The sequence below is a fragment of the Uloborus diversus genome, chromosome 1 (assembly GCF_026930045.1).
Source record: "Uloborus diversus isolate 005 chromosome 1, Udiv.v.3.1, whole genome shotgun sequence".
Classification (NCBI taxonomy): Eukaryota; Metazoa; Arthropoda; class Arachnida; order Araneae; family Uloboridae; genus Uloborus; species Uloborus diversus.
The window spans coordinates 140,265,841-140,291,908 of NC_072731.1; the positions used below are offsets into that span (position 1 = coordinate 140,265,841).

Here is a 26,068-nt window from a genome sequence, read left to right on the forward strand (position 1 = left end):
AGATTTCTTTAAATTAGAAGAAAATTTAAAACTATCGGAAATTAGGATAATTCGGCGGAAAGCTAGTAAAAAATGTTGTATTCGATAAGTCAGCAGCAGGAACTTTAGATTTTCTTTGAACTTAAAGAAATCTGCAGAATTTGTGCAAAATTCTATCTTGGGTTGGAAAATATTTGTGGAAAATCGACATTTTCCGCAGATTTTCTGCAGAAATTTCATATCTCAAATCTGAAAAGTTTTTGATTTTTCTAGCGTTTTTGGTTCTCTTTTTCCTTATTTTTCCCCAACCGATTTTCATCCACTGCAATTTCCACCATAAACGTATGTTTTGGAAACATGCCAACATTGAAACACGTCCACCGCCGAAAATTGCGTGTCTTGTCTAAGATTTCAATCCTCTTCCATCCTGAAAATATTTCAATTATTTAGAAAGTTTTGAAGTTTTTTATTATATGCTACCCTATCTTGACTCATTTAGTTTAATATTTTAATAATTTATTTATTTATTAACAATATTTTAATTGCTCTTTCATGCCATGTGAAATTAACTTTAAAAAATGTGGTTTGAAACTCTAGATTCGGATTTTTGTAAAATTTTGTTTCTTAGCTTTTTCTATGAGTTTTAGAAAGCATATGAACTATTTTTGGATAATCTCAATCGGTTTAGGTTCCACAGAAAAGCATAGCAACAGTGAATTTTAAAAAGTGAAAAAAAAAAAAAAAAAAAAACTCCTGTGTGAAACGATTTGGATTTAATGCTCTCGATTTGTGGGAAAGGTCACGTTAGTTGTTTGTGTATACAATGCTTGAAGTATTCTTGTAGAACAATTTTGGTCAAATGATTTTACGTTGCAGAACATTGTCAAGTATTCTGCTTTGGGGCCCATTGGCTTATTCTTGGACCTGACTACTGGAACAGTATTATTTTTTTAAACATGTGCCTTTGAAAAAGAATTCAGTTATGCAATGCAGGTCATATAAAGTTGTTACAAATGTTTTAAAAAGACCTTCTATAAAAGCTGAGCTGCATTTTATCTTTTCATCTGCTGATTTGTTTATGCAGTTCACGAAACGCTTTCAATGCCAAGCGCCTATAATACACAAATTGTACCAAGAAATAGAGACCATTGTTCAAACTTTTATGGCTCGAGTTATAAAAGCCTCTGTCATAAAGAAAGTTGATTTTTCAAACGTAGACACGGATAAACTGTTTGCAGTTGGTAACAGACTACCTCTTTAAGATCTCGTTGTTAGTGGATAGGTGACAGATGAACTGTCAAAACTGAAAGAAAATGAAAAGGTTATGTTTTTAAGAGGTGTTAAAAAGCATTGTGTGACTGCATGTAAGTATGTAATAGAAAAAAGTTGCATATCAAACCGGTTACTGAAAAGTTTCAAATTTTTGGATCCAAAAGAGAGAAGTAAATCTAGAAGCTGTAAAGATTTGATAAAGATTACCAAAATCATGCCTTTTAATGTTCCACTCGATAGGTTGCAAGATGAATGGAAACTTTTGCAGTTGGAGAAAGATGATGAAGTATCCAAAAACAAAACCATTGATATCTACTGGCAGCAGCACATTTCAAAAAAGGACTCAACTTCCAATGTTCTAAAGTTTCCCAATGTTTCTAAGGTGATAAACGCTTCACTTGCATTATCACATGGTAATACTGACATTGAAAGACTATTTACCGTTTTAAAGCATCTTTTTGGTGAAAATAAGACAGCAAGGAATGAAAGATTTTTAAACAGCATACTTATAGTTAAAGACGCTGTAAAAGAATATCCTCATTTGCTTTCTTTACCAATTGGTCCAGAAATGATTAAATGTGCACAACAAGCACACGCAAATTACACAACATACATGGAGGAATGTAAAAGGAAAAAGGATTTGGAATTGAAACAGAAGCAAAAAAAGCAAAAAAGAAATTATTGTGAAGAAGAAACTGTAGAAAATGGAAAAAAATTAAAACATCTATTGAAAGTGAAACTGTAGAAATGTTTACAAAAAGCAAATAGGCTATTTTGGTAAAAGTCAGTAAAAGAGATAATCCTTTTCTGTTTTTTTGAGTTCTTAGCAAATTGCTTTTGGTCACCTTTTAGTTACTTTTTTTGTCACCTTTTAGTCACCTTTGCTTTTAAATTTGTCACCTTTCTCACTTTTTTCAAAGGCCATCAGCAGTCCTCGGCCTGTTGGCAGAATGGCGGACTCTAAGAGAAGTGACAAATTCCAACTCTGAGTCTTTGAATTAAATACCTTCGGCTTCTGAATCCGACTCTTTTATCCCAAAATGAGATTGACTCCGAATCTGATTCCACAGCCATGGTTTTAACTGTGAAATAATTATTGTTACTATGACTTGTTTTTATTTTCACTCTAAAGTTTAAATTTATGTATTCAGTTTTGGGTGGATAAACTCAAAGTACTTTATGTTTCTACATAAAGATATGGGCAGATGTTTTTTTTTTGACTATAAAAATTATTTCTTTTAAGTTGACATTTTATTGTTTTTATTTATTTTGGAAAGAGCATTAATTCATTAAAAAAAATATTTTTTGGCAACAGGGGAAAAACAAACTTTTTTTTTTTTTTTGATATGATGTATTTATTTTAATGAGCTTATTAGTTTTAATTATTATTTTTTTTCTTTTTGAAAGCAGTTAAAGAATTTGTTTTTTTTTAAATGGAAAAAAGTGTATTAGCTGCTAAGGTGCTGCTATGTTTGTTCGTTTATTGAGCACTCACATTGCTTATTGTTCTCATTTGACTGTTTTGATGTTCCTATGATTTTATTTTCCCCCTGCCTCCCTCTGCATCACTACCGTCGACCCGCCTCACGATGCTGCTCCTCTAGCGAAAACCGTCTCAAGGTTGCATCCGTATCCTACATACACACACCAACACAAACACATACACACACACCAACAGACACACATATACACACACCAACAGACACACATATACACACACACGCATACATACCAATACATACACGCACATACCCACACACTCATGCCTGCATACAGACATAAACACACACTCGTGATTGCAAAGAACATAATTTGAATTCAAATGTCAAAATTCAAATTAATTCTTTTTTCTTATTTCATCTAATTTTTTAGATGAGTTTTGGCATATTTTATTCCTAGAAATCAGTTTATAATATGAAAAAAATATGTTTGAAACAATTTGTGATTTTAGCTATTTTTGAGAATATTGATCAGATACTAGAAAGGAGATATGGGTGTACTCCGTAGGCTTGTTTAGCTCTAGACAGAACTTCTTGTTAAATTTTGTTTGAGAAAATATTTTGAAAACTTTGTCCCACACATAAGATGACCCTCCAACTTCGAAGTTCATTTTTAATAAATTTCCTGATTTATACGCAAGTAATACAGTATTTATAAAGAAATAAAGAAACTTCATGTTCTTTTATGTGTTTAGAGTAAATGCTTCCTATTTCAAAAATTTATAAAATGCATACTTCTAGCACTTTCAGGTATGAGCTATTTCGACCACATATCTCCCTCCAGACTGGAGCTTTTTAGCACTTTGCATGATTTTTTAAAAAATACTTGGAAGATGTGTATTATGGTAATTTTTTTGTATTACATACTTTAAGATGTTTTCTTTCGTAATGAAGGATCTATTTGAATGAAATAAAAATCAATTTGTAGTAAGAAATTATCAAACAAAGCATGTTTGAAACTAAAAAAAAAGTTCTGCATAGGAAAACATCACTTTTGACCATAAAAGTTAACATAGACCAAATTAAAAATGTACCTAAATCTTGAACAAACATCTGAAAATGGGTTTGTAAATAAGTATTATTTGATAAAATTTGCTTTTGCATGATACCTTTCAAAGCACGAACTCAAATTTAAACTCCAATTCTATCACGTTTCATGTTGTTATTTCTGTCTGGCCGTGCCGTCTATAATTTTTTTCTGAAAGTAAAAGGTTCGTACATAATATCTGAAAAGGCTACAAACGTATATAACTCTTACTTTTATAGCTAAGAGAGTAAATATTAGACCCTGAGAGAATCACAGGCTGAGTTAACTTCACCAAAAACTGCAACCCGAGTGACGCTCAGGCATAGACCTCAAATTGTTAAAAATGATGGAAAAATCAAGCAAATAGTTCCCGGTTTTCTGGATGTCAGATAAAAGGTTGTGTGCTGTACTTCAATCAGTAACACAGAACATATTTTATTTCTATCATTTTCATTCTTATTATCATTTTCATTATATTGAATATCAAATATTTTAGTTTGTAAATAAATGTAATTTTTAACATTCTCTTATCCTCTAGGTATTGCTTTAATGTCATTTGCACTAATTCTTTCTGCTGGGTTAGGTATATACCAAGAAACTTTATTTAAAAAGTATGGAAAACATCCAAAGGAAGCTCTTTTTTACTCTGTATGTAATGTATTTCTTGAAAGGTATAATTCTTCGTTGGTTAATGTGTTTTTACTTTTTTCTAATCAAGACTTAAACATATGACAGATATATAATTAAGTTTTTCCCTTACTCTACATGAAAACATAATAACTTTTTATAAATAACATGAATCAGTCGAATATGTATTTTTACTGAAACATTCACAGAAGTAATTATAGTTTCCTTAATTTTTGTAAATTGAGTTGAAATTAAAAAAATATTTAAAATAATTAAATAGAATTTTATAAATTGCTTCATAAAATGCATTAATTGTCAAATATATCTATTACACATTCATAACTGTCTCATTTGTTTTAATAGTTTTTGTAAAAATAGAAAAGTACTTTTTTATGTACTTAATTTTGTATACAACAAAGAAATGTTCTTAATTTTACATTTTATTTAAATTGCTTTCAAGTTGTGTTTAACTTTAAAGTCCATATTTTTCATGCATTTTTTTGAAATGTTAAATGGAATACAGTATTTAAAACCTTTAATTGCAGAACCACAGTGCTATATTCATGTATTTTCATTAACTTACAAAAGAAAAAAAAAATGGTGAATTTTATTTTAAATGTATTTAAGCTTTTAAAATCGTTGCTAGGGAGCAAACTAATAAATAATTGAAAACTGCGTCAACTATCAAATTTTTTGTTTATGGAACTAATGTAAAGTAACTTTTGATATATTCCTTTGAATATGTTTGGAATTTTGAACATTGTTCATTTATTTATGGATTTTTTAAAAATATATTATTTATTATTTCTATTTTATTTACTTTTTATTATTTTTGGTTTGAGTATCATCAATGTCAATTCAGGCAAAAAAAGAAAAAAAAAATCTTACCTTCATTGTCTCGGAAAAAGTTGACTTGAAATAAAGTATAACTTCAATTTAGTGATACCCAACTTAACGATTTCTTCAATTTAATGATTCTTTTCACTGATCCGGATTTGACTGCATTAAATGTCTGCTTCTTGATTTAATGATAATTTTTCCCAGTCCCTTGAGGATTGTTAAATCAAGGTTACACTGGGTGTTAAAATTTAAAAAAGTAAGTTGCATGCAAAATTTTTGTTTTTCTCAAAAAGTTTCTTGGCCACAAATACAGTCTGCCAAAGATAGCAAGCTGGGCACCATTTCCCACTTGCAATTTTGAACAATAATTTCAAACTGCTTTATCTCTGGAATAGTATATGATATTTGGTTGTGGTTTTCTACAGGGTGCGGCTAGAAAACCCGAACAAGCAATTTTCCATGTAACTTTATTTAAAAAAAAAAAAAAAAAAATAGCAAAACACAAAAAATAATAATATGAGTAGACCTTTAGCAATCAATAAATTTAATTGGTTTCAAACTGGCCACCTGTTGTGGAGTTGCAGAGGTGCAACCACTTGTTGGAATTTTCAACCAAGGGCCACAAATTTTTTATGTTCAGTCAATTCTATTCCTCTAAAGCAACAATTGCTTTAGAGAGTCCAAACTTTTGTGTAGTTCAGAATAGACCTTTGACACTAAAATAGGCTATACAGTGTAATTCATAGGATTGAGGTCTAGCTAGTAGAGCATCTACTCTCTCTCTCTTTCACGTCGGGAAAATGGGCCTTGCATCACTCGTTTTTCTGGCCATAAGAACTGGTGCGGAGTCTAATCGAAACTTCCGGTCTACATTGCCAAAGTGCTCTTAGGCCCACATAAGCACAACAGCTTCTAAAATACCCACCTGGTACACTTTTTGATTCATCTTAACGCTCTCATCCACAAAAAAGATTTTTTCCCACTTCTGTTTATTCTATCCTGACTTTGGATTTTGGCAGGGGTGCCCACGTGGGAGGGGGGTCATTTTGCAGACTGAGCCATTGAAATTTTTAGGGGGGTGTTTTGAAAGGTATTTTCCCCCTTTTTGGGGGGTCTTTGCAATATTTAGGGGGTGTGCCTTTGCTCTTAGGGGTGGGCACCCCTGGATTTTGACAATGTTCAACATTTGCTAAGGTGCTTGCAGTGTCTACAGACCAAATCCTATCGTTCTGGGAGTAATGAGTTGGTTAAATGGTAAAGAGCTGCTCATCAGTAAAAGGTATCTCTTCCAGCACAGACTTGTGGCTGGTCTCGAACGTTTGTCATCTTTGGAGTCGTAAAAATTTGTTTCCTTCAGCAAAAGGCTGAACTTTTTGGATCTCCTGCCAGAAAAGCTTCTGTCCGAACTCTGTTTTTGCCCTCAGACGCACTGATCGGTCATGTATTCCAGTCTCACAAACGACTTCTCTCTTGGAAACCCGAGGATTTCATTAAACTCAGTTTTGGATCGCCTGACAACTAACAGAAATGTTCAATGCTCGTTTTTGCACACCTCTTGGACGTCGACTATCATTTCCAAGCTACTTGAAACAGCATATTGCATCAAATTCTGTTTGCTGAGGCACAACAAACAAATGAAATGTTGTTCGCTTTGGTTAATTAATAATTGGTTAATTAAATGTTGGTTGCCTTTAAAATAGCAGGCCTCTTGTTTCAAAATGCAAGAAAACCAAAAAACAAAACTTTAGGAGATAGATTACAAATTATTTTTTAATTAAATAAAAAGACAAAAATAAAGGCACTCATTAAAAAGAAATAAGTTTACTTCCATTCGGTGACGCAAACTTTATCCGAGTTTTTTTTTTGCCGCACCCTGTATTTTAAAACTAATCATCTTTTTTATAGGCAATATGCACCATTTGGAAGTACAAATTAAATTTTTCTTGCTATTTTGTTTTGAATAATATATGCTGTAAAACCTGTAAAGCTGACCAACTAACTTTGTAACATGACCACTATTGTCAGGTACAGAATTAGTCTTGATCTTAAATATCAACCTCCATAATGATCTCTTGTCAAAGTTGACCACTAAAATAATACACTGTAGGTGGTCAACTTACACTAGTTTCACTGTATATATATTTTTTTGAATTGTTTTCAAAAACTCCAATTTCAAAAAAAAATTTTTTTGGATGATCAGTATCTTTAAGTACTACGTTTCCTGAAAAGAAGAGTTTCCATTTTTCAGTTTTCAAATTTAGAGGCATTTGGAAAAATTTCAATTGGGTTTTTCAGTAACTGTGCATGTAAAGGTAGACTTGAAAGTTCAAAATTCTATTTAGTAGCAAGTAACCACCAGGCATTTTTAATTTAGCCTCATTTTCATTTTTAGCTGCTGCTTCATCAAGAATTGTATTTTTTTATTGAAACGCAGTCTTTAGTCGATTTGCTGGTCAAAACCTTTTCCCACTCACAACCTTTCAGCCTTGTGCCAAAAAAATCTGTTAAGTGCCTTCTTGTTTTCACACAAAAAAAAAAAAGTGCATGAAGTGGCAATTAAACTGAAAATGTAGCTGTATAACTAAATGAAAAGTGTCTTCTGGCCACTTGCTGCTAGATAAAATTATGAATTTTCAAGTCTACTTTTACATATTGAGTCCTTGAAAGTTGTCATTTTTGGCAAATGCTTCTAAAACAGAAAAGTAGAAGCTCTTCTTTTCAGGGAATGTAGTATTCAATAGTACTGATCAACAGTAAAAAAAAAAATCAAAATGTTTGAATTTGGCATTTTTGAAAAAAATTCAAAAATTTATTTAAAAACCTTACTTGTTGAACTTTTTCAAACAATCAGTGATATAGTCTTTATTTATTTACATTTATTCTTGGTCATTTTAGCATGCCTTGCCTCTACCGGGGTTTTTGCTTTTAATAGGAGACATATATCCACAACTACATTTATTTTCCAAATCTGGTGAGACTAAATGTTTATCTAATTTTTAATACCTATTTTTACATTTCCCCCTTATTTTAAATGATTATTTGTAGTATTTAATGGTATATTTATTATCTTGTGCCTTCCACAACATTACTTATGAAAAAATCAGATTTCTTGAAAATTTTGTTCGAATCCATTCATTTACACTTGGGTATACAATCTGTTAGAATTTATTTTTGAACAGGGCCGATCCTAGCAGGTGTGCAGAGTGTGCGCCGCACAAGGGCGGCCAAAGCAAGGGGCGACCGCAGGCCGCATCAAATAGTTCTTATAATCAAGCAAAATTTCTCACAAGATAACTTATAATAAGTAGAATAAATATGCTGATTTTTAAATTTTCAATCGTCAAAGTATGTGTCGATTTCCCGACAGCATAGCCTAGTTTAAGAAAAATAGAATGTTAGGGAACATTGTGTTGGTTCATTGTCCATTAATATCTACTCTTAACACACATGCTTCATTTGGTTGTAAAGTTTGTGACAAAACCGGTAATCGGGCATGGATACAGGGGAGGGGAAAGGCCCCCTTCTGAAGCATTAAATCGTGCCGTCTAAAAGGAGCACCGAGGGCGGCCACTAATGTTTACCCCCAAGCTTTTATAGACCTAAACAATGAAGACTTATTTTATTTATTTAAAAAAAAGCTATACCGATTAGATACTCTCGCAAACATTTCAAACAACAAACTATGTAACAAACTCTGTGTTTAACAATCGTGGATGCGTGGAGAGAAAGTGGAAAATTGCGACTCCCTTGAGAGTAACATATATGAATGACGAACTAAAATGTTGTACTTTTCCCCCTTTACGACAATTTTTCTGATTAAAATCTTGAATGAAATGCCCGGTTTCAGATCAGGTAGGAGGACAGGGCCCTTCGGAAGTAAATTTAAATGTAACTCCAAAACGAAGATCCAAAAGAATGCCATGACCTCCTTGATGAAACTAAAGATAAAATTGCATTTCTAGGACTTTACTTTCGGAAAATTTCGCTGGTTGAATCATCGATCTTAAGGACCCAATTAAGTCTCTGATTCACCTCTTCCACCTAAACTTAATCAAACATAGCCTAAAAATGTTGGTTCCAAAATCCAAAACGTGTTTTCAGATGACAGCCCTTCCTATCATCAAACGTCATGTAAAATTGCTTTGGCATTTTTCGAAATTTTTGCAGTGGAGTACCCTGAAATCCATTCGCAAACATTACTACCAAAGACAGTCTCAATTAGCATCTTTAGAGAAGCCCCTAATTCCACCTTCTCTCACTTAACGTATTGAAAAACAAATTAAAATTGCGTTTTTCAAACATCAGTTTCAAGAACTTTTGGGAAAGACCCCGAATCCCCCTTTTCTCCAACGCAATTACTATACTTGAAAATTTCATTTTTAGACGGTTCCATGGAGCCACAGCTTCCTGCCTAAACTAGCCTGAAATTGGCTTCAGTTTCAAAAACACAGTTCGTGAGGGCACACTGAACCCCCGCCCGCTCTTAGTCCCATCGTTATCGAACAATTCTTAAAATACGATTTTGGGACTTATATTTCTAAAGAATTCCGGAGGAGAACTGCCAGACTTATGTAACTTTTTACGGCACTAGGGCATGTCCATCAATCGTCGAGGTGAGGTGGACAAAAGTCTATAGTTATATTTTTCAGATATTAATGTTGAAAAATATCCGAAAGATCCGTAGAAGTTTCCCCAGTTTTGTTAATGTCACCAAAGATAATATAAAATTGCGATTTTAGAAATATCCGCTTAAGAGCTCCAAAATCCTTCCTTCCCAAAAATAGCCTATAATGGATTTTCCGAAAAATATTTTGGTCCGGAATATTTTCACGTTTTCCCTATTGTTTTCAAATATAGCCAAAAACGGGTTTTTGAATAAATAGTGCCAAGAATTACCGGAGGATAGCCGCCAGATCCTCTACCGTCACCAAAGACGGCCTAAATTTGCGTTTTAAAACTTATATTTAGAAATCTTTCGATGGGAGACGATTGAATCTCCCTCCCTCTTGCAACGTCAACAAAGGTAACCCGAAATTGCGTGCTTAAAATTTCAGTTTCAGGAGATTTTTCGGGAAGAACGCCGATCCTTCCTAAGCTAGGGTCTTAAAAAATAGCCTCAAATTGATTTCAAGTTTGAAAGAATTTTAGGAAAGAACTGCAACATTACTTTCACCTCAAGTCTTAAAAAAGTTCTTAAAATTGCGATATTTGACCTTATTTTCGAAAATTTCTCCATGCAAATTGAATATACTCGACTCTTTTGTCCTTGCAACCAAACACAACTAAAGATTAACTAAAAATATTTTTCATACGCCAATTTCCATAATTTTCTTGGAGCAGTCCTCCTCCCCTGAACCCCTGACACCTCCCCCCATGTTTCCCCTTCCTCCGTCCCTTCACTGATGTCACCGAAGAAAGACTATAAAATGCGTTTTTACGACTAGTAAATTTTGGTATCTATTATTACTTTCTTCAAAGATATAAATTGTACCTAAGGAGTTTCTTGCTATAGAAAATTTCTTCCTTTTTATAAGATCATTCTTCAGCCCCCCCCCCCCTTTTTTTTTAATTCGAACTTGGCATAGAAACTTAAAAAAAAGATTGATATAGACGTTAAAGATTAGTCAAAATATGCAAATTACTCTTGAGGGGCGGCACATTAGGTCTTCGCACACGGGCGGCCGACACCCTAGGATCGGCCCTGTTTTTGAAAACAGAAACCAATCAATTCTTGATGCCTTATTTATAGGCAATTTCAGAGAAAATGTTTTTAATAAATAAAGCAAATCTGCCTGGTAAAGAATCAATCAATCTATTCAAAGACATTTTCATTAAACTTATCTACTGGAACTATGTATAAAGGGTGTTCCCTTTTAACCTGCAAGACCTTTATTTTTGCAACCGTTAGTCCTAGATGTATACAGTAAAACCTGTAAAGTTGATCACCCTTGTAAGTTGACCGCTTTTTTTCAGGCATGAAATTAGCCCTTATCATATAAATCAACCTCTGTAAGTTGACCACTAAAGCAGTGCACCACAAGTGGTCAACTTACACAGGTTTCACAGTACTTTTAATTGCAAAAATGTTCAAAATCAGATGCTGAGTTAAAATATTGAAAGTTCGAAGTAAAAATAAAATAAGTCAAAAGAATACAAAATTAAACTTTTTATACGGACCCCTGGTCCCCTAACTTATATTTAGGGAAATAATTTACATTGAAAAATAATTCCAACACAAAAAGTTTGAAATTAGTGCGACCAATATTCACCGAGATGTGAAACGCAGTGTTTTGTGACTTACACCACTTTTCACTCGCCGTCAATAACACCTTTTGGTGGAAAATATAGCGGTTAACAAGTGTTCAAAACTATACGTGTAACATACAGTGTGGTTTTTCAAATTGTTCGAGGTTTTATAGTGTTTTAGCTTATCAGGCATAACATTTACATTTATTGTTGAATAACGATGAAAGATATAAATACCTTGTTTTTCTTACTTTGATGATCTTTCATTCTTCTGAAAGTGCGATAAGTTCCAATCTCATTTTCTGTATGGTCCCTTAAAACATTGAACTTGAATATCTCCTTGAGTTTTGATCGCACAAATGTCAAGTTTTTTGTGTCAGTAAGAATTTTCAATGGAGATTATTTCTCTAAATATTAGTTAGGGAACCTAAGGCTCGTGTAAAAAGTTACATTTTGTATTTTTTGACTCATTTTTATTTTTGCTTCAAACTTACAATATCTTAACTCTGCATCTGATTTTGAACATTTTTGCAATTGAAGTATACATCTAATACTAATGGTAGCGAAAATAAAGGTCTTGCAGGTTAAAACGGAATACCCTGTATAAGGCCAACAGTGTTTGTTTCTTTCTTTGTTTATTTGTTTGTACTCAATGGCTAGAAGACCCCATAGCACCTACAGCCCTGCAGTTTGGCACAAAAATTTGAACGTACCCCGGGCCTGTGCACTAGGGTGGGCCGAAATAAGCCGAAATTTTTTTTTTTTTTCGAAATCAATTTTTGGATAGCGCGCAAAAGTTGCGTCATGAGCTAGTTAGCACTCAAAAAAAATTTCTTGGATATTAAAAAATATCCAGCCGGCGCTATTTGACACTAAAAAACCGAAAAAAATGAGAAAAATGAATTTTTGTCGACATTTTTTTAAAAAAACTAAATTTCAAATATTTTGCTGGAATGCACCGAAAATGTTATATAATAAGCCAGTTCGAGCCCATAAAATGTTTCATTGATTTTAATGAGCATTTAACCGCTCCTTTCGGACATCAAAAAATTGGAGAAAAATGACAAAATATTGAATTTTTTAAAAAACCATTCTGAAAATTATTTTTCAAAATTAAATCATAGACTAATTAATTAAATAGCACTATTAATCATAGTAATTATTATCACGCAATAATATCATACATTTTCTAGAATTACATATAAAGATAATAAAATTTTGAAAAAGAAATCTTCAAATTTGATTTATAATACCTCATGCATAATGAATATTATTTTTTGGAATAATATTGTCCCTTGTTATCAAATGGAAATGGAAGTTCTTTCCTAGCTTGAAGTTTGTCACGAATGTATCCATCTTGTGCAGTTTCACCACGAACTTATATTGCAGCTTCGGTTATTAGTTTCACACAACGTTTCACAGCTTCCGTGTGACAGGGAAATTTCTCGAAACAGCTGTAGGCTGTTCTTTGCACAATTCTTTCAATTGTTGGTCTTTTAGATGCATTGTAAGAGGTGGGTCTGTTGCAACACAGTTTGCCCAATGAACTAAATCAACATAATCAATGGCTTCAAAATTGAGTTTAGGACGCTTAAAAAATCGTAACCATCCGAGCTCTTCGTCTTCTTATTTCTAGAGTTCAGAATGCACCTAACAGCTAATTCCCGAATGTATTTTCTTGAGTCAAACAACATTGTCAACAGAAGCTGTTCAGGATGAGCGAAATATGCATTGTTACATTATCCACTTTTCCAATAGCCATTTTTCTTACTGTCCTTTGATCAATTACAATTTTTTTTTCTCTATCAGGGACTTTTGCTTTTTTTCTGCAATTACACGAATATAAATCTGCGCATTTGCAGGCACAAACGTCAAAGTCGTAGCCTCTGCTTTAAATTTGCCTAGCTTTGATTGTAAAAATGCGTCTTTATATTTTTAGCATTTTTTGTTACGCTATTATATTTAGAATAATAAGATAAAATCACTCTTCTTATCGAAACAAGGGGAAGGGAAGCACGGGCCCCAAATATCAATAACTTTTTTTTTTGCAACTACAGCGGCCACACTTGCTGAAGATGGTTGCTTACTTCCTTCTCCCTTTATTTGCATCTTAGTGATTTGATAACATCTGATAATGTCCTCATATGTTGGAAGAAATAAAGCATCGGGAGGAGACAAATCTCTTCCAGGTCCAAATAGAAGACTACTTGTGCTTGCTCGCTTTACTTTCTTTTTCGCACGTTTCTACATAACAGTCGTGTTGTATACCAAAACAAAGATAATAATGCAATGACATTCGAAATATCCGGCTCCCGTTTAAAAGACTTCAGAGGATTCACATTTTTTAAATAATCTAGGGCTCTATTTGTCAAACATATATAAAATAGTTATAACATAATCTTAGGAATAATAGAAGCAGTTGAGCGCCGTTTATTATCCAGGAGAAACAATTGGAACCGAAGATTAAAAAATTAGCATGTTATGTAACTATTTTTTATTTGAGTGTGTGCATTTTTTAAAATTGGCGTACAAATGTCGCATAAAATTGATTGAATTTTCACTGTTTTTTCTAAGTAACGTATTGCGTAACATTTCAGTATTTACTTATTTTGAAACTACTTTAAAAAAAATTTTTTTTCATTTTTCCCATGTGTCAGTCTTAAAGGAGCTTAGCTAAATATTCTACGAAATGTATAAAAGTCTTTGAGGATTTCAACTAATTCACTGACAGATACTTCTAATGTTTGCTGAAACTAGCTTCAAACTTTTATTTTTAACTCCCCCCCCCCCCCCATTTTCTTTTTTTGAAAAAAGTGCATTTTTGCCCTTTTTTCAGTTTTTCAAGGTCAAATAGCGCCGGCTAAATATTAAACAAATTTAGCGAAATTTTTTATGGGTAATAACGGGTCCATATACAGTGCCCGCCGCTTATTAAAATCACATTCGTTCTGAGGACATTTGATTTTATAAAGCGGCTGATTTTATAAACCGGCACTCATGCACTGAAAAAAATAAAAGGTTTTTAAGTATAAATACTCTAAAAAAGAAATAAATTACGATTAGTTGTATTTTATTTTTAGTCTAGTTGTATTGTATTATTTTAGTTCAGTTGCAAAATACAGTTGACATTTTAATTTACATAAGGTACATTTTAAAATTTCACAAGGGTCTTAAAATATTGACTTATTGTTGTTTTAATAAGAGAATTTGAAAGTAAAGATTGAGAAATCCCTAATTTAATTGCAGCATCACACTAACTACATTTAGGAAGCGTGTCATACTTATTCAAAATTTCGAATTAATCTTTCACACTCAAGTCGTCACGACTTGCTAGCTAACAATTTTAACTCAATTGTAGAAATGAACTGTCAACCCCTGTAGATAGCTGAATGAGCACGAACTGATTGACTCAGTGGTCAGTGAGCAGGGCTGCATATCGAAACAGTTCTGCGAAGTGGAAACAGGCAGCACCAACTAAATATATGGCTCTGAAACAATTCTCTTGTGACTGCTTCATTCTTCTTTCTTTTTTCATTCAACTCCCCCCCCCCCCAAAAAAAAAAACGTACAACCTTCACCTTTTGTTTGTTTATGTGGAATTTGTTATTTTATTAGTGCTGAAATGTTTTAAATCCTTGAAAGAAAAAATAAAATCCTGGTTCTATTCAGAGAAGAATTAACATATGCTCTCCAAAAGTTTGATTTTATAAAACGGCGAGGATGATTTTATTAAAGGATAAACCTAATATGTTTTGACATAGAAATGATTCTGTTCTTCCAGATTTGATTCTATAAAGCGGCTGATTTTATAATCCAGTGATTTTATTAGTGGCGGGCACTGTAGCAACTTTTCCGCACTATCCAAAAACAGATTTCCAAAAAAAGTTTTTTCGGCCCACCCTACTGTGCACCTCAAAAAGCCGAAATTCTAAATTTCAAATCAGTTTTTTCCTAATTAATTAAGCGAAATTTTGCCTATTAGGGTGTAAAAAATCCCCCCCACCCCCTAACATTATATATCGTTGGAAAGGGTTTTCATTTCCGTAGAAGATGATATTTGTTCCATTTCTCTCGATTAATTAGAACAGGAGATATAAGCGATTCTAATTGCGCCAATTTTTAGGCTTTTCTTTCACAAAAAAGCTATAACACTAGGTCCACTTTCCATTCCATTTTTAACCATTACACTAGGTCCATTTTCCAGACAATTTTAAATTACTTCTTTAAACATTTTGGGGAAAGTTGTGATATTTCTTATGAATGTTTTACTGTTATTACTCTAGGTTAAATTCATTGTGCATGTGTTAATTGAATTTCTTTATAATTAGAAAGTCGCTTGGCGAATTTGGCGATTAATTATGGAGTTGCGGAACTATTTTACCCTTGAAAGCGACACTAAATGTAATTTTAATGTATTTTTTGTTTATTTGGCAAAAGATTTTGAATCGTAAAGGATTGTATTTAGGTTTTCAAAGGTGTTTATGTATTTTAGTTAAAGAATGATTATTTGACATCAAAAGTGAGGTGGGGGGGGGGTATCCTAGAAATGATTTTTTCCCCCTTTTCTCAAATGATAGCTTTCCTATAGATAAATTCTTTTTTGTACAGGGTACAGGATCTCCTTTTTGTCCTAGATGTACTGTGTTTTTTAATTACGGGGAATTTTCGTTTAAACGTTTTTGTTAGAAAGACTAAATTGCTTATTGGCCGGAGCTCGCTAATTGGGTCGGTCACTAGATTACTATAGCTTGGTCGCTTAGCGAGTTTGACTATAAACAATAGATTTGCGGGATTGTTTACATCACAAAAACCACTCTTAATGTGATTTTATCCTTTTTTTTTGTTTGTTTGACGAAACAATTATTATTACCAAAGAAAAAGCATCTACTTCACTTGCAAAAGGACTGGAGTCCAATAGTGTGGTCACTTGGCGAGTTAGGCGCTGAGCAATCCAGTCTAGGACAGGGTTGGCAAGTTTCTGCCGAGGCGATTAAAACCACTGGTAGAAAACGGTTAAAACCAGCATGGCAAAAACCACTTTCTGCCACTTTGCGACAGAAACTGGCAAAAACTCACAAAATGAAAAATTATTTCTTGATATACAACAGAAAATGCATGGAAAAAATAACTAATTGTTAACCAAAGTACTGTAATTTTATTACAAAATTATCACAATTCAAAATTAAATGCTACATTGTTTGGACCCTGCAATTGCTTCTTAGAGTGGTTTCAAAATTCTCAGAGTTCTTAATTTACTACAAACAAATGAGAAATTTTAGAATATTCTTAAAACAGAAGAGCTAGCAGACAATGCATCAAGGAGCAAGCAATTCTCGTGAAACTTTCATCTATTGTACAACTGGTCCACCATGTAGTAACTGGGGTTATGGTAAAAATTTGACCTAAGTTTTGAGAAATTGGGCCAATTTGTTTTGCAAAGCTGTGACATTAGGTACAAAATTTAGGCAAGTAAAATTCTGGCACTTTCTTCTTGAAGCACATGACATGATAATTTCAATCACAATTTAGAGGAAACATATAAGTGAGCAAATTGCAATCAGTAATGCCTGTTTAATTCTGTATGTCACTCCTCTTTCCTAAGCACCCCTGTATGATTTCTTATCCTTTGTTAAATTAATCCAAATACTACAAGCCTCTGCAATTAGGAAGTTCCCTTTCTGAACTAAATCAAGGGCACTAGCATGGGATTTTATTTCTTTAAATGATGAAATGATGTTTAATTTACTAGTTACTAGATCATTTACTAATTACTTGAAGTATTAAAGACATTTTTAAGTTTTTGCCAGTTTCTGCCGGTTTTTACCGGTTATAACCAGTTTCTGCCACTGGCACGGCAAAGTTTCTGCCGGCAGAAAGCCAACCCTGGTCTAGGATTATCGTTTTGAAGCAACCTTAAATGTGATCCAATGTTTTGGCGAATTCTTTTGAATTCTAAGGAAACTTTTGATTTGTTTTTAACCGAATGAAATATACAACTGTATTTTTTGTTTATTTGGCAAAATATTTTGAATTGCAAAGGATTGTTTTGTACTTAGGTTTTCAAAGAATGTTTACTCATTACAGTTAAAGAATATGATTATTGATTTCATCAGAAGAAGGGACGTAGGGGGCATTCTAGAGGGTTTTTTCCCTTTTCTATAGCTGAATTCTTTTCCACGCGGGGTATGGTATTTCCTTTTTGTCTTAGAAGTACCGTGTTTTTAAATTGCATAGTTTTTCAGTTGGGGGAATTTTTATTTAAACGTTTTTGTTAGAAAGATTAGATTGCTCATCGGCAGGAGTTCACTTAGCTCAAAAATTGGGTGTGATACTGTAGCACGGTCGCTTCGCCTATAAACAATAGATTTGCAAGATCCCAAACATCGAAATATCCCCATAAGTCCCCCCACGCTACTGGACTGGGTTTCGGTAGCGTGGTTGCTTGGCAAGGGTGCCCATATAGGGGGACAAGAGGAGGGCTTGAGGCCCCCTTTTAAATTAGAATTTCCTTGTTTTTTAGTACTTTTTTCTTTGCAAAAATGTAAAAACATTTCTTCTCCAGCCATTAATGAATAAGTTATTAAAAATGTCACATTTTGATGACTCTAATCTGTCCAGAAATTGGTTTACATGGGGAAAATATCCTGCTAAGCCTTCATTAAAATATCTGAGCTCCCCCTTGCAATTTTGCATATGGGTGCCCATGTCGCTTGGCGCTGAGCAACCCAGCCTAGGATTATTGTTATAAAGCAACGGTAAATGTAATTCAATGTTTTGGCAAATTGTTTTGAATTCCAAAGGAACTTTTTATATGTTTTTAACAGAATATACAACTTCTTCTCCTTTTTTTTCTGATGATTTTTAAATGTCCCACAGATTTTTTTTCTTTGGATGGATGGGGTAGCCAATTATTTGAAGTTCACTTAGCATGCAAAGTAAAGCATCGCAAAGCAAAAACTTTGGGCGAGTTTGGGAAATAAGCAATAGAGTTGTGGAATTATTTTACATTTGAAAGATACTATTTGATGTCTTTTTTGTTTATTTGGCGAAACATTTTAAATTGCAGAAGAAACCACTTCACTTGCTAAAGAGTTTTAAAGCAACTATAAATCTAATTTAATATTTTGGTGAATAGTTTAAAATTCCAAAGAAAGTTTTATAGGTTTTTTGAAAAGATGTATGTGCATTTTAGAAGAAAAATGTTCATTTCACATCAAAGAGGGGGGGGGGGGCTTGCATTTTATTTTATTCAACCGACTTCCTTTAATTTTTAGCACGGGTATCGCCGTGCGGGTACTGCTAGTAAAAGGATATAAATAAAATGCATGTGAAAACGAAAACACTGTTGTGCAAAATCTTTTAAGCTGCTGTGTAGTAATATTAAGAGAGAAAGGAAATATCAAGGAATTGAAATAATGAAGAAAATTTGTATCAGAAATTTTAGAGAGAGAATGGAAAAAAAGAAAAGTAAATCGAACTGGTTAAACAAACAGAAAGACTCATTAGTTTTTTAGCATTTTTTATAGAACCTGTTGATTTAATTAAAAATTCGTTTAAATCATCTCATGTAAATTCTGTGAAAAAACCACTGTGTGTAGTGAGGTTAAGTTAATTAACCAAGGTGTTCTTGATTTATCATTCTTGATTTATCATTATATGCTTAAAAAATTTTCTTGTCAAAAGCAGTATATCTTACTATGATACAAAATGTTCTGTTTTACTACAATCTTATTGCGTTAATTCAGAATAAATTTATTCATTCTTCATTGTTCTTCCAAAAAATCATAAAATGTTGCATGTAATTATAACATATCAACTGATTAAAATTTGATTACATTTATTTTTAGGTATAATTGAGCTATTTCTTTTTAACATTCCATTATTGTGGCTTTATCTAATTGGTAATGTTATTACACAGTATCCTTTTATGTTTGTAGCGCAACATAGATTTCTATATTATTTTAAAATAGTGTTAATACTGCATGCCATTTTAGTGTAATTTTGAAACATTGAAATGCACTTTGACAAATTCTTTATTAAGTTTAAACAAGTTTCAAAATTGAGCACAATTATTATAAGTGTATTAAAAAAGTTAATCAAATAAATTGATTTTTTTAAAAATATTTTTCTTTCTGTATGCATAAATATTTATATTTCTTTTCTTTTTTTATTGATTGTATGATGTTTCTGTCAAAACCACATTTCTCCATCAGAAAACTAGTATGTTGTGGCCATCACGAAACTTTCTTCTATATTTTTCCCTTTTTTTTCTGATCCCTCCCCATGCTTGACGAGGAAGCAATATTCCCAACAAAAACAAAATTACACATGCAAAAACTTGACGACCATTCCAATGTCTGAATTATTGCAAAAGCAAAGCAAAGAGTGAAAATTGAAAGTTATTTTAAAAGCCTTGCTTGAATTAATTACAAATATTTTATTTGTTAACAAGCATAAGATGGCAACAGTTAAAACTTTTAAATCATTGAGATAATATTTCCGATCATTTCCATACAATTAAAATCACGAGAAATACGCAGACGACAATCTATTACGATTTATCTTTCTTATTGTTGCATTAATAAAGCTATTTTTATTCGCAAAAAAAAAAAAAAAACCAACACCTCTTGGAGCGATTGGCGTCAAAATTGAATCAAAGCCTGTTTACATATGGATTCACATATATTCCAAATTTCAACCAGAACGTAGCATTACTTTTTGAGATAAGGCAATCACAATGGGAAAAAAGAACGGGCGATTTGCGCTACCCCCCTTTTAGTTGTTGACACCAAAATAAAATCAGCTCTTATACCCACTAAGGGCTACTAGCTGATAAATTTTTCTTTCATTCTATTCATTATTTCTTGAGATACAGCAGTCACAATTGACGACAAAAAACGTTCTATAGCTCAACCCCCGTTTGAGTTATTGGCACCAAAATTGAATCAGCACCTGTTAAAGGCAACATATGGACCAAATTTTAATTGATTCTGCTAGTTACTTCCTGAGGAATAGCAAGCACGCATAACTCAAAAAACGTCCCATTGCTCCACCCCCCTTGGAGGAATTCGTGCCAAAAAACAATGGGCAAAAGTTTACATAGGGGCACATATGTGTATCAAATTTCATTCGATTTCATGCGGTAGTTTTTGCTGTAGAGCGGCCACAAAAAACTGGTCACACACAGACATGACACACACACGGACACAGACAGACAGACATTTTCCAAAATTAGTCGAAATGGACTCAGCACACCTCAAAACGTTGGAATCCGTCAAAATTCAAAAATTTGCATGAATCCAATACTTTTTTCTATATATTAGATTTAGAAGAAAGTAAAAAAAAACATTGCTGAAAATATTGTTTTTGTTCAATATTGTCAATTTTGTTCAATAAACTAATTTTATTTTTGAGTTTTTTTTTACAAAAGTCCTTTTTTTTTTTTTGGTAATTTCGCAAAATACATTAATAAATTTGTTGCAGTCAGTTTCCTTAACCATTTTTAGATATATTTGTGTGAGATCTGTGTTTACGATAGCAGCTAAATATTCATCTTTAACAGTAACAATGATAATTACCTTCAGAAAATTTGTTTCATTAATATTTTCTATTATATATTTCCAAAATCCATTTACTAACCTTCATTGGTTTGCTACATTTCTTGTCTTTGCTGGTACATTGCTTTTCACAGACTTGAAGAATCTCAGAAGCCAAACAAAAAAGTTGGAATAAGTTTGAAATTTGATAAAGCATGTATCAGTTGATCTTGTTTCATAATATTTATTTTCATCATACAGGAAAGAATTACTTTGAAAGAGTATTCTGATTGAAAAAAGTAATGTAATTTATCCTCCATGCCATAATAGCGTACAGTGTTCTTACTCTTCTGTCTTGACCAATATTGTATTGTGTAATTTTGTAGCAATTTATGAATTTTTAAAAAAATCAATAAAAATATTTACATTGCCAATGCTTTTGCACTCTATTTCTGTCACATCTCTATGAAGTGTTAGTTTTTTTTACATCTCTATGAAGTACACAAAAAAGTTTGTGTGGGAAATCAAGATGCAAATATGTTACACTTAAATTGAATTAGTTTCCAAGATTTTTTTTTTTTTTTTTTTTGAAGTCTCAGTTTTGATTTATAAAAGATAAATTATTTTAAGTTGTTTTCTTTATTTTCTGTTTTTGCATTTTATTAATTTAGTTTTAAATTTTTTAGTTATCTGAAACTCAGATGCTGTGAACATGCATTGAGTAAAATAAATTAATCCCTTTGTGCAACAAAATATTAAAAAAAAAGCGTTAGCGTAAAAGAATTTGGCTAGCCTTTTTGGTAACAAGATAAATTTTAAGAAACATGTACAAAAAAAAAGTTGGTTTTTCTTTTCATTTGTCAGTCTTCTTTGCCTGTTTTCAAAATTTATCAATGTGCAATTTCTAGGTCGCCTTCTATAATGTCGGCTGCATAACAACATTTTAAATTATGATAAAGTTTTGCAAATGGTAAAAATTAATGAACTGTTTCTGGAAATAATTTAATTCCCCACCGCCATCAAGTGCAGTATTAATAGAATCAACGAACAAAACATTTTGTTTCCATCTAAATATTGCAACATCATAATTTTATTTAGTTTTCAATTTTAGAATAGTTTAGTTCCTTATTTGGAACTCTGTCACTGTGAACCTGCACTGAGTTTCAGTGCTGGTTCTTCCATCTTTGATAGCACAATGTTTTTCAGTAGCCTGTGATGAATATTAAACCCAAAAGTAGTCTGCAAGGTAGACTAGCAATAATGAGTTGCTACACTTACTATTAATCAGCAAAAAGAAATGCTTAAAGATAAAATGCTAAGTAATTAAATTACAAGTAGAACAGCTAGGCTGAAAAGCTTCAAAACAAAATAGAAAACAGAGGCATGGGTAGCTACGAGAACAAGTGCTTTTGACCTCTTAGGTCACTGAAAACTCCTGCATAGGTTTAGTTTTTTTTTTTTTTTTTAATTTTATTTGGAACTGTATTCTTTTACTTTCAACTTGAGAAATTTGTGCAGAAAGCAGGAAAAAAAAAATTTTCATTTTAGAAACAGTCTGCAGACTTCCTCAAATAGTCTGCATTGGGCCTTGTGCTGTTCCTGGGCTTCCATCTAATTGTGCAACCAATGTGATTTCGGGGTAAATGTTTTCGGTCTTTCAAAGTGTTTCAGTTCTTTGAACAAACTTTGAAATGGATTGAAACAGAACAAGATAAGTAAAAGAGGAATAAATCAACGAATGAGTAAATTGAGCTTTTTATTTCCATGTATTATTTTCCATTTATTCCACAAATCAGACTAAAAATATTTATACAAATTTTTTTCCCCAAGAATTTAATTATAAATTTGTTACTTGCTATATCTGCAATAAACGTTTGTTTAATATGATGTTGCTTATATAAAATTATGCACATAAATATTTGTAAAAACTATGTACTCACTCCTTCCCAAAATTTCTTTTATTTCAAAATTTAAGCTGTTCAATAAATAAAGTTCTTGTTAATTCTAATTATTTTCATGGTCGTTTGAGTTTTGATTTATCAAGAGTCTAATGTATTTTACTTAAAAAAAACCGCCTGAAGCTGAAGTCAACAGCCAATATTTAACTTCTGCATTTCAAACAATGGAAACAAACATATAATATTTAGTTTATTTCATATACACAAATGAATAAGATACCTAAGATTGTTGACGCTGGTGAGGTGGCTGATACAATTTAGCAGCTGACCTATAATCTTGCTGCCTAGGTTTTTGCCGATCTTGTCTGCCATAGTATTGGTTATGGTACTTGTTTAAATCTTGTCTGGAGTCCATTGAATCTCTGAACTGTGTAGTTTGGTTGACAGAATTTTCTGGATTATTCCAATGACTTGGATGAAAAGAGAGTGGCCCAGCATTCTGCATTAAAAATAAATATTATCTGTTATAGCTACTATGATTGTGTATAATTTTAAATTTTTTTTTCAGAAAATTGACAGATTTTACAACATTAAGTTGAAGCTTTTAAAACTAAATTGTGTTAAAAAAAGAAGTCTAGTGGTTTACATAATTACAGTGAAACCTCTAAAAACCAGCTCCCAATGGGTTATTGTTTATTATTAAGGGGTGTAAATATTTAGCAATAGGCTATTTCAAAATAGGCTTTGCGAAAAAAATCAGCAAAAAAAATCATAATAGAGTACTAAGCACAGAAGTCGTATCTGCATTTTTTTAAAAAATGCAAATTGAGTTATTGTCATAAAGTGGATCTTTATTACATATTTTATGGATATACAGTTTTATGGTCATTTGTGAAAAATAAATATCTTTTTTCTTTTTTTTTCAAAGCTGAATAAGTGGGACCTGAGTCAAGTATATGATGGAGTAAAACTTTAAAAAGCAATTTCTCATTTTGTGAGAGCAGCTGCAGAAATAACTTTTATACAGAACTTGGGAAAAAGAAACCCTCTTTTCAATATCAGCATTCATAGTCCTACAAATGTCTTGTAGGCGATGGAAAAGCAATGTGCAAGGAGGTATTGTCTGTTTTCCACAAGAAGGCACTTGACTCTGCCTTCGTCAAGTGATATTCGATGATTTGATTTCGCTGTTTTCTGCAGAAGGTATATTTGGATCATAGCATTTTGTTGTAAAAGTAGTAGTTTTTAAAGTGTAAGAACAATGAAAATAGCGACAGACAAGTGAAGCAAGTGATGTAAAGGACACTAAGACTTTTTTGCACTTAAAAATGCATGCCCAAGTTAAGGTTGTCTGTAGTTGTCTCATTTAGAAGCATGTAGATATGTTTACCAATCACCCCTGCCTGAAATTGAAATTTGCATTCGAGGCGACGGGGCGAAGTGTTTTCTCTTGAAAAACAGGCAGTAGTTTTGTATCAATTCCATCCAGGGCTGGATTTAGGGGAGGGCAAGCGGGGCTTCTTCCTCGGGGCCTTCACAACAAAGGGGCCCCCACTATAAAATTTTTACAAAATATCCTAACTTTCATGGGTTGAAAATACCGGATATATACATATATATCAAAATATTCGGATATATAACAAAGTATCGGATGTTTTCAAAAATATGATGATCTTTTTGAACCCTGATTAGGGGCCTCCAGACTTCCGAATCCGGCCCTAATTCCATCTGCTAAAAAACTAGGAGACTAGGGGAAGGGGAGGATTGTTACAAAGTGAAAAAAAAAAAGCTTTGTGATCATTGCTTTGGAGTCATTAGGAACAAGGAACTAATGTTTTGTTGAGTTCTGGGTTTATGATGTTCTAATGTTTAAATTATTTTGATTGAGGATAAAATAATAGTCTTGACATTTTTAAATAACAAGCATTGAAAAATATTTTTTTTCATTTAAGATATGCCTCAGCTTAATATTAATATAATCATTAAAATTATGCTGCATGACAAAAAAAACCATACTTCAAAATGCTGCCGACACCATTCTTGCCGATTCTTATGTAAAATTTACCCTGAGCCCAAATATTACCACCTCTTTTCCCCATCACCTCTTTTTGGAAATGGTGCACCCCAATTTTTTTCAGTTTTTGACAGCTTCATAGCCATTATTTTAATTTGAAAAGGGAGGACATTCATTCTTCTGAAGAACTAGATAAGGACAGAGTTTAAAATCATGAACATTTACAACAAGTCGGGAAACTCATGTGGTATTTCCCTTAAAATATATTGAAAATCAAAAACAATCTTTTTCTTCTAGGGGTGTGTTTTACAATTTTATAACATTTTTTCAGTGTAAAACTAGAAGATCAGCCTGACTGCTAGAAGCTCCATGTCTGAAAAAATTTCACTTTGTAAAAAATAATTTTGAAAAATACTGTAAATGTGACCAGTTGCATTCAGATCTTCAGTGTAAAGAACCTTTTCATATTATTCAAGTTACATTCACAGATATACAATGACCCCTTGTTATATCCAAAAATGCGATTTAACCAATGTCATAAAAGTAACAACTTAGTTAACATACAAATTTAATGACATGTGCACCAACAAAAACATATTAGGATGGACATTTTCAATCAAGGCAAGAAAAATTAGCTTTCCAATCGTTCCTGTAAAAAAAATAATTTAAAAAAAATGTATTGTTTTAGGTTGAAATATGAATTAAAAGTTTCAGCTTAGATTGCAACAAATTTGGAACACATGCCAGTTTTTTTTCCCATTAATTGAATAGAGAGAAAATACTTTTTCCGAGAAATATATATGTTCCAGCGATGTCAAGGATAAAGCAACATTTTTTGTAAAAATATTTTTTGGGAAACAAAAAGCGCAATACATCTGAATGAGTGACATAACGAGAGATTATCGTAACTAAGATTAAGAATAAATGTTGATTCTGAGTCGCACTTTCTCCCTCTGATTCTACTACTGCCGGATTCCAATTTCTTTCTATCTGCTTTGAAAGAAAATGAGTTCAGCAGACGCATGTTAAATGCATTTTTCGAGCGAAAGAGTATTGCATAAAGCTGGTTACTTGCCAAAGCCAGTAGTTTGAATGAAAGTTGAGTTTGGCAAGTTTTTGATGCAATGATT

The 26,068-nt window shown here is 32.4% G+C and overlaps 2 protein-coding genes across 2 annotated transcripts in view; one reads left to right on the forward strand and one right to left on the reverse strand.

Annotated features, from left to right (window-relative positions):
• LOC129221610 (nucleotide sugar transporter SLC35B4-like) overlaps window positions 1–21,439 on the forward strand; it is a 53,870-nt gene extending 32,431 nt beyond the window's left edge. The window contains exons 7-10 of the mRNA XM_054856134.1: window positions 4,316–4,425; window positions 8,140–8,215; window positions 19,338–19,407; window positions 20,997–21,439. Of these exons, the coding sequence (XP_054712109.1) occupies window positions 4,316–4,425; window positions 8,140–8,215; window positions 19,338–19,407; window positions 20,997–21,222 (482 nt within the window). The 3' untranslated portion in view covers window positions 21,223–21,439. The remainder of the gene's footprint in view (window positions 1–4,315; window positions 4,426–8,139; window positions 8,216–19,337; window positions 19,408–20,996) is intronic.
• A 1,269-nt stretch (window positions 21,440–22,708) lies between these two features.
• Window positions 22,709–26,068, reverse strand: part of LOC129235313 (tudor domain-containing protein 3-like) — a 41,567-nt gene continuing 38,207 nt past the window's right edge. The window contains exon 10 of the mRNA XM_054869051.1: window positions 22,709–23,423. Within this exon, the coding sequence (XP_054725026.1) occupies window positions 23,205–23,423 (219 nt within the window). The 3' untranslated portion in view covers window positions 22,709–23,204. The remainder of the gene's footprint in view (window positions 23,424–26,068) is intronic.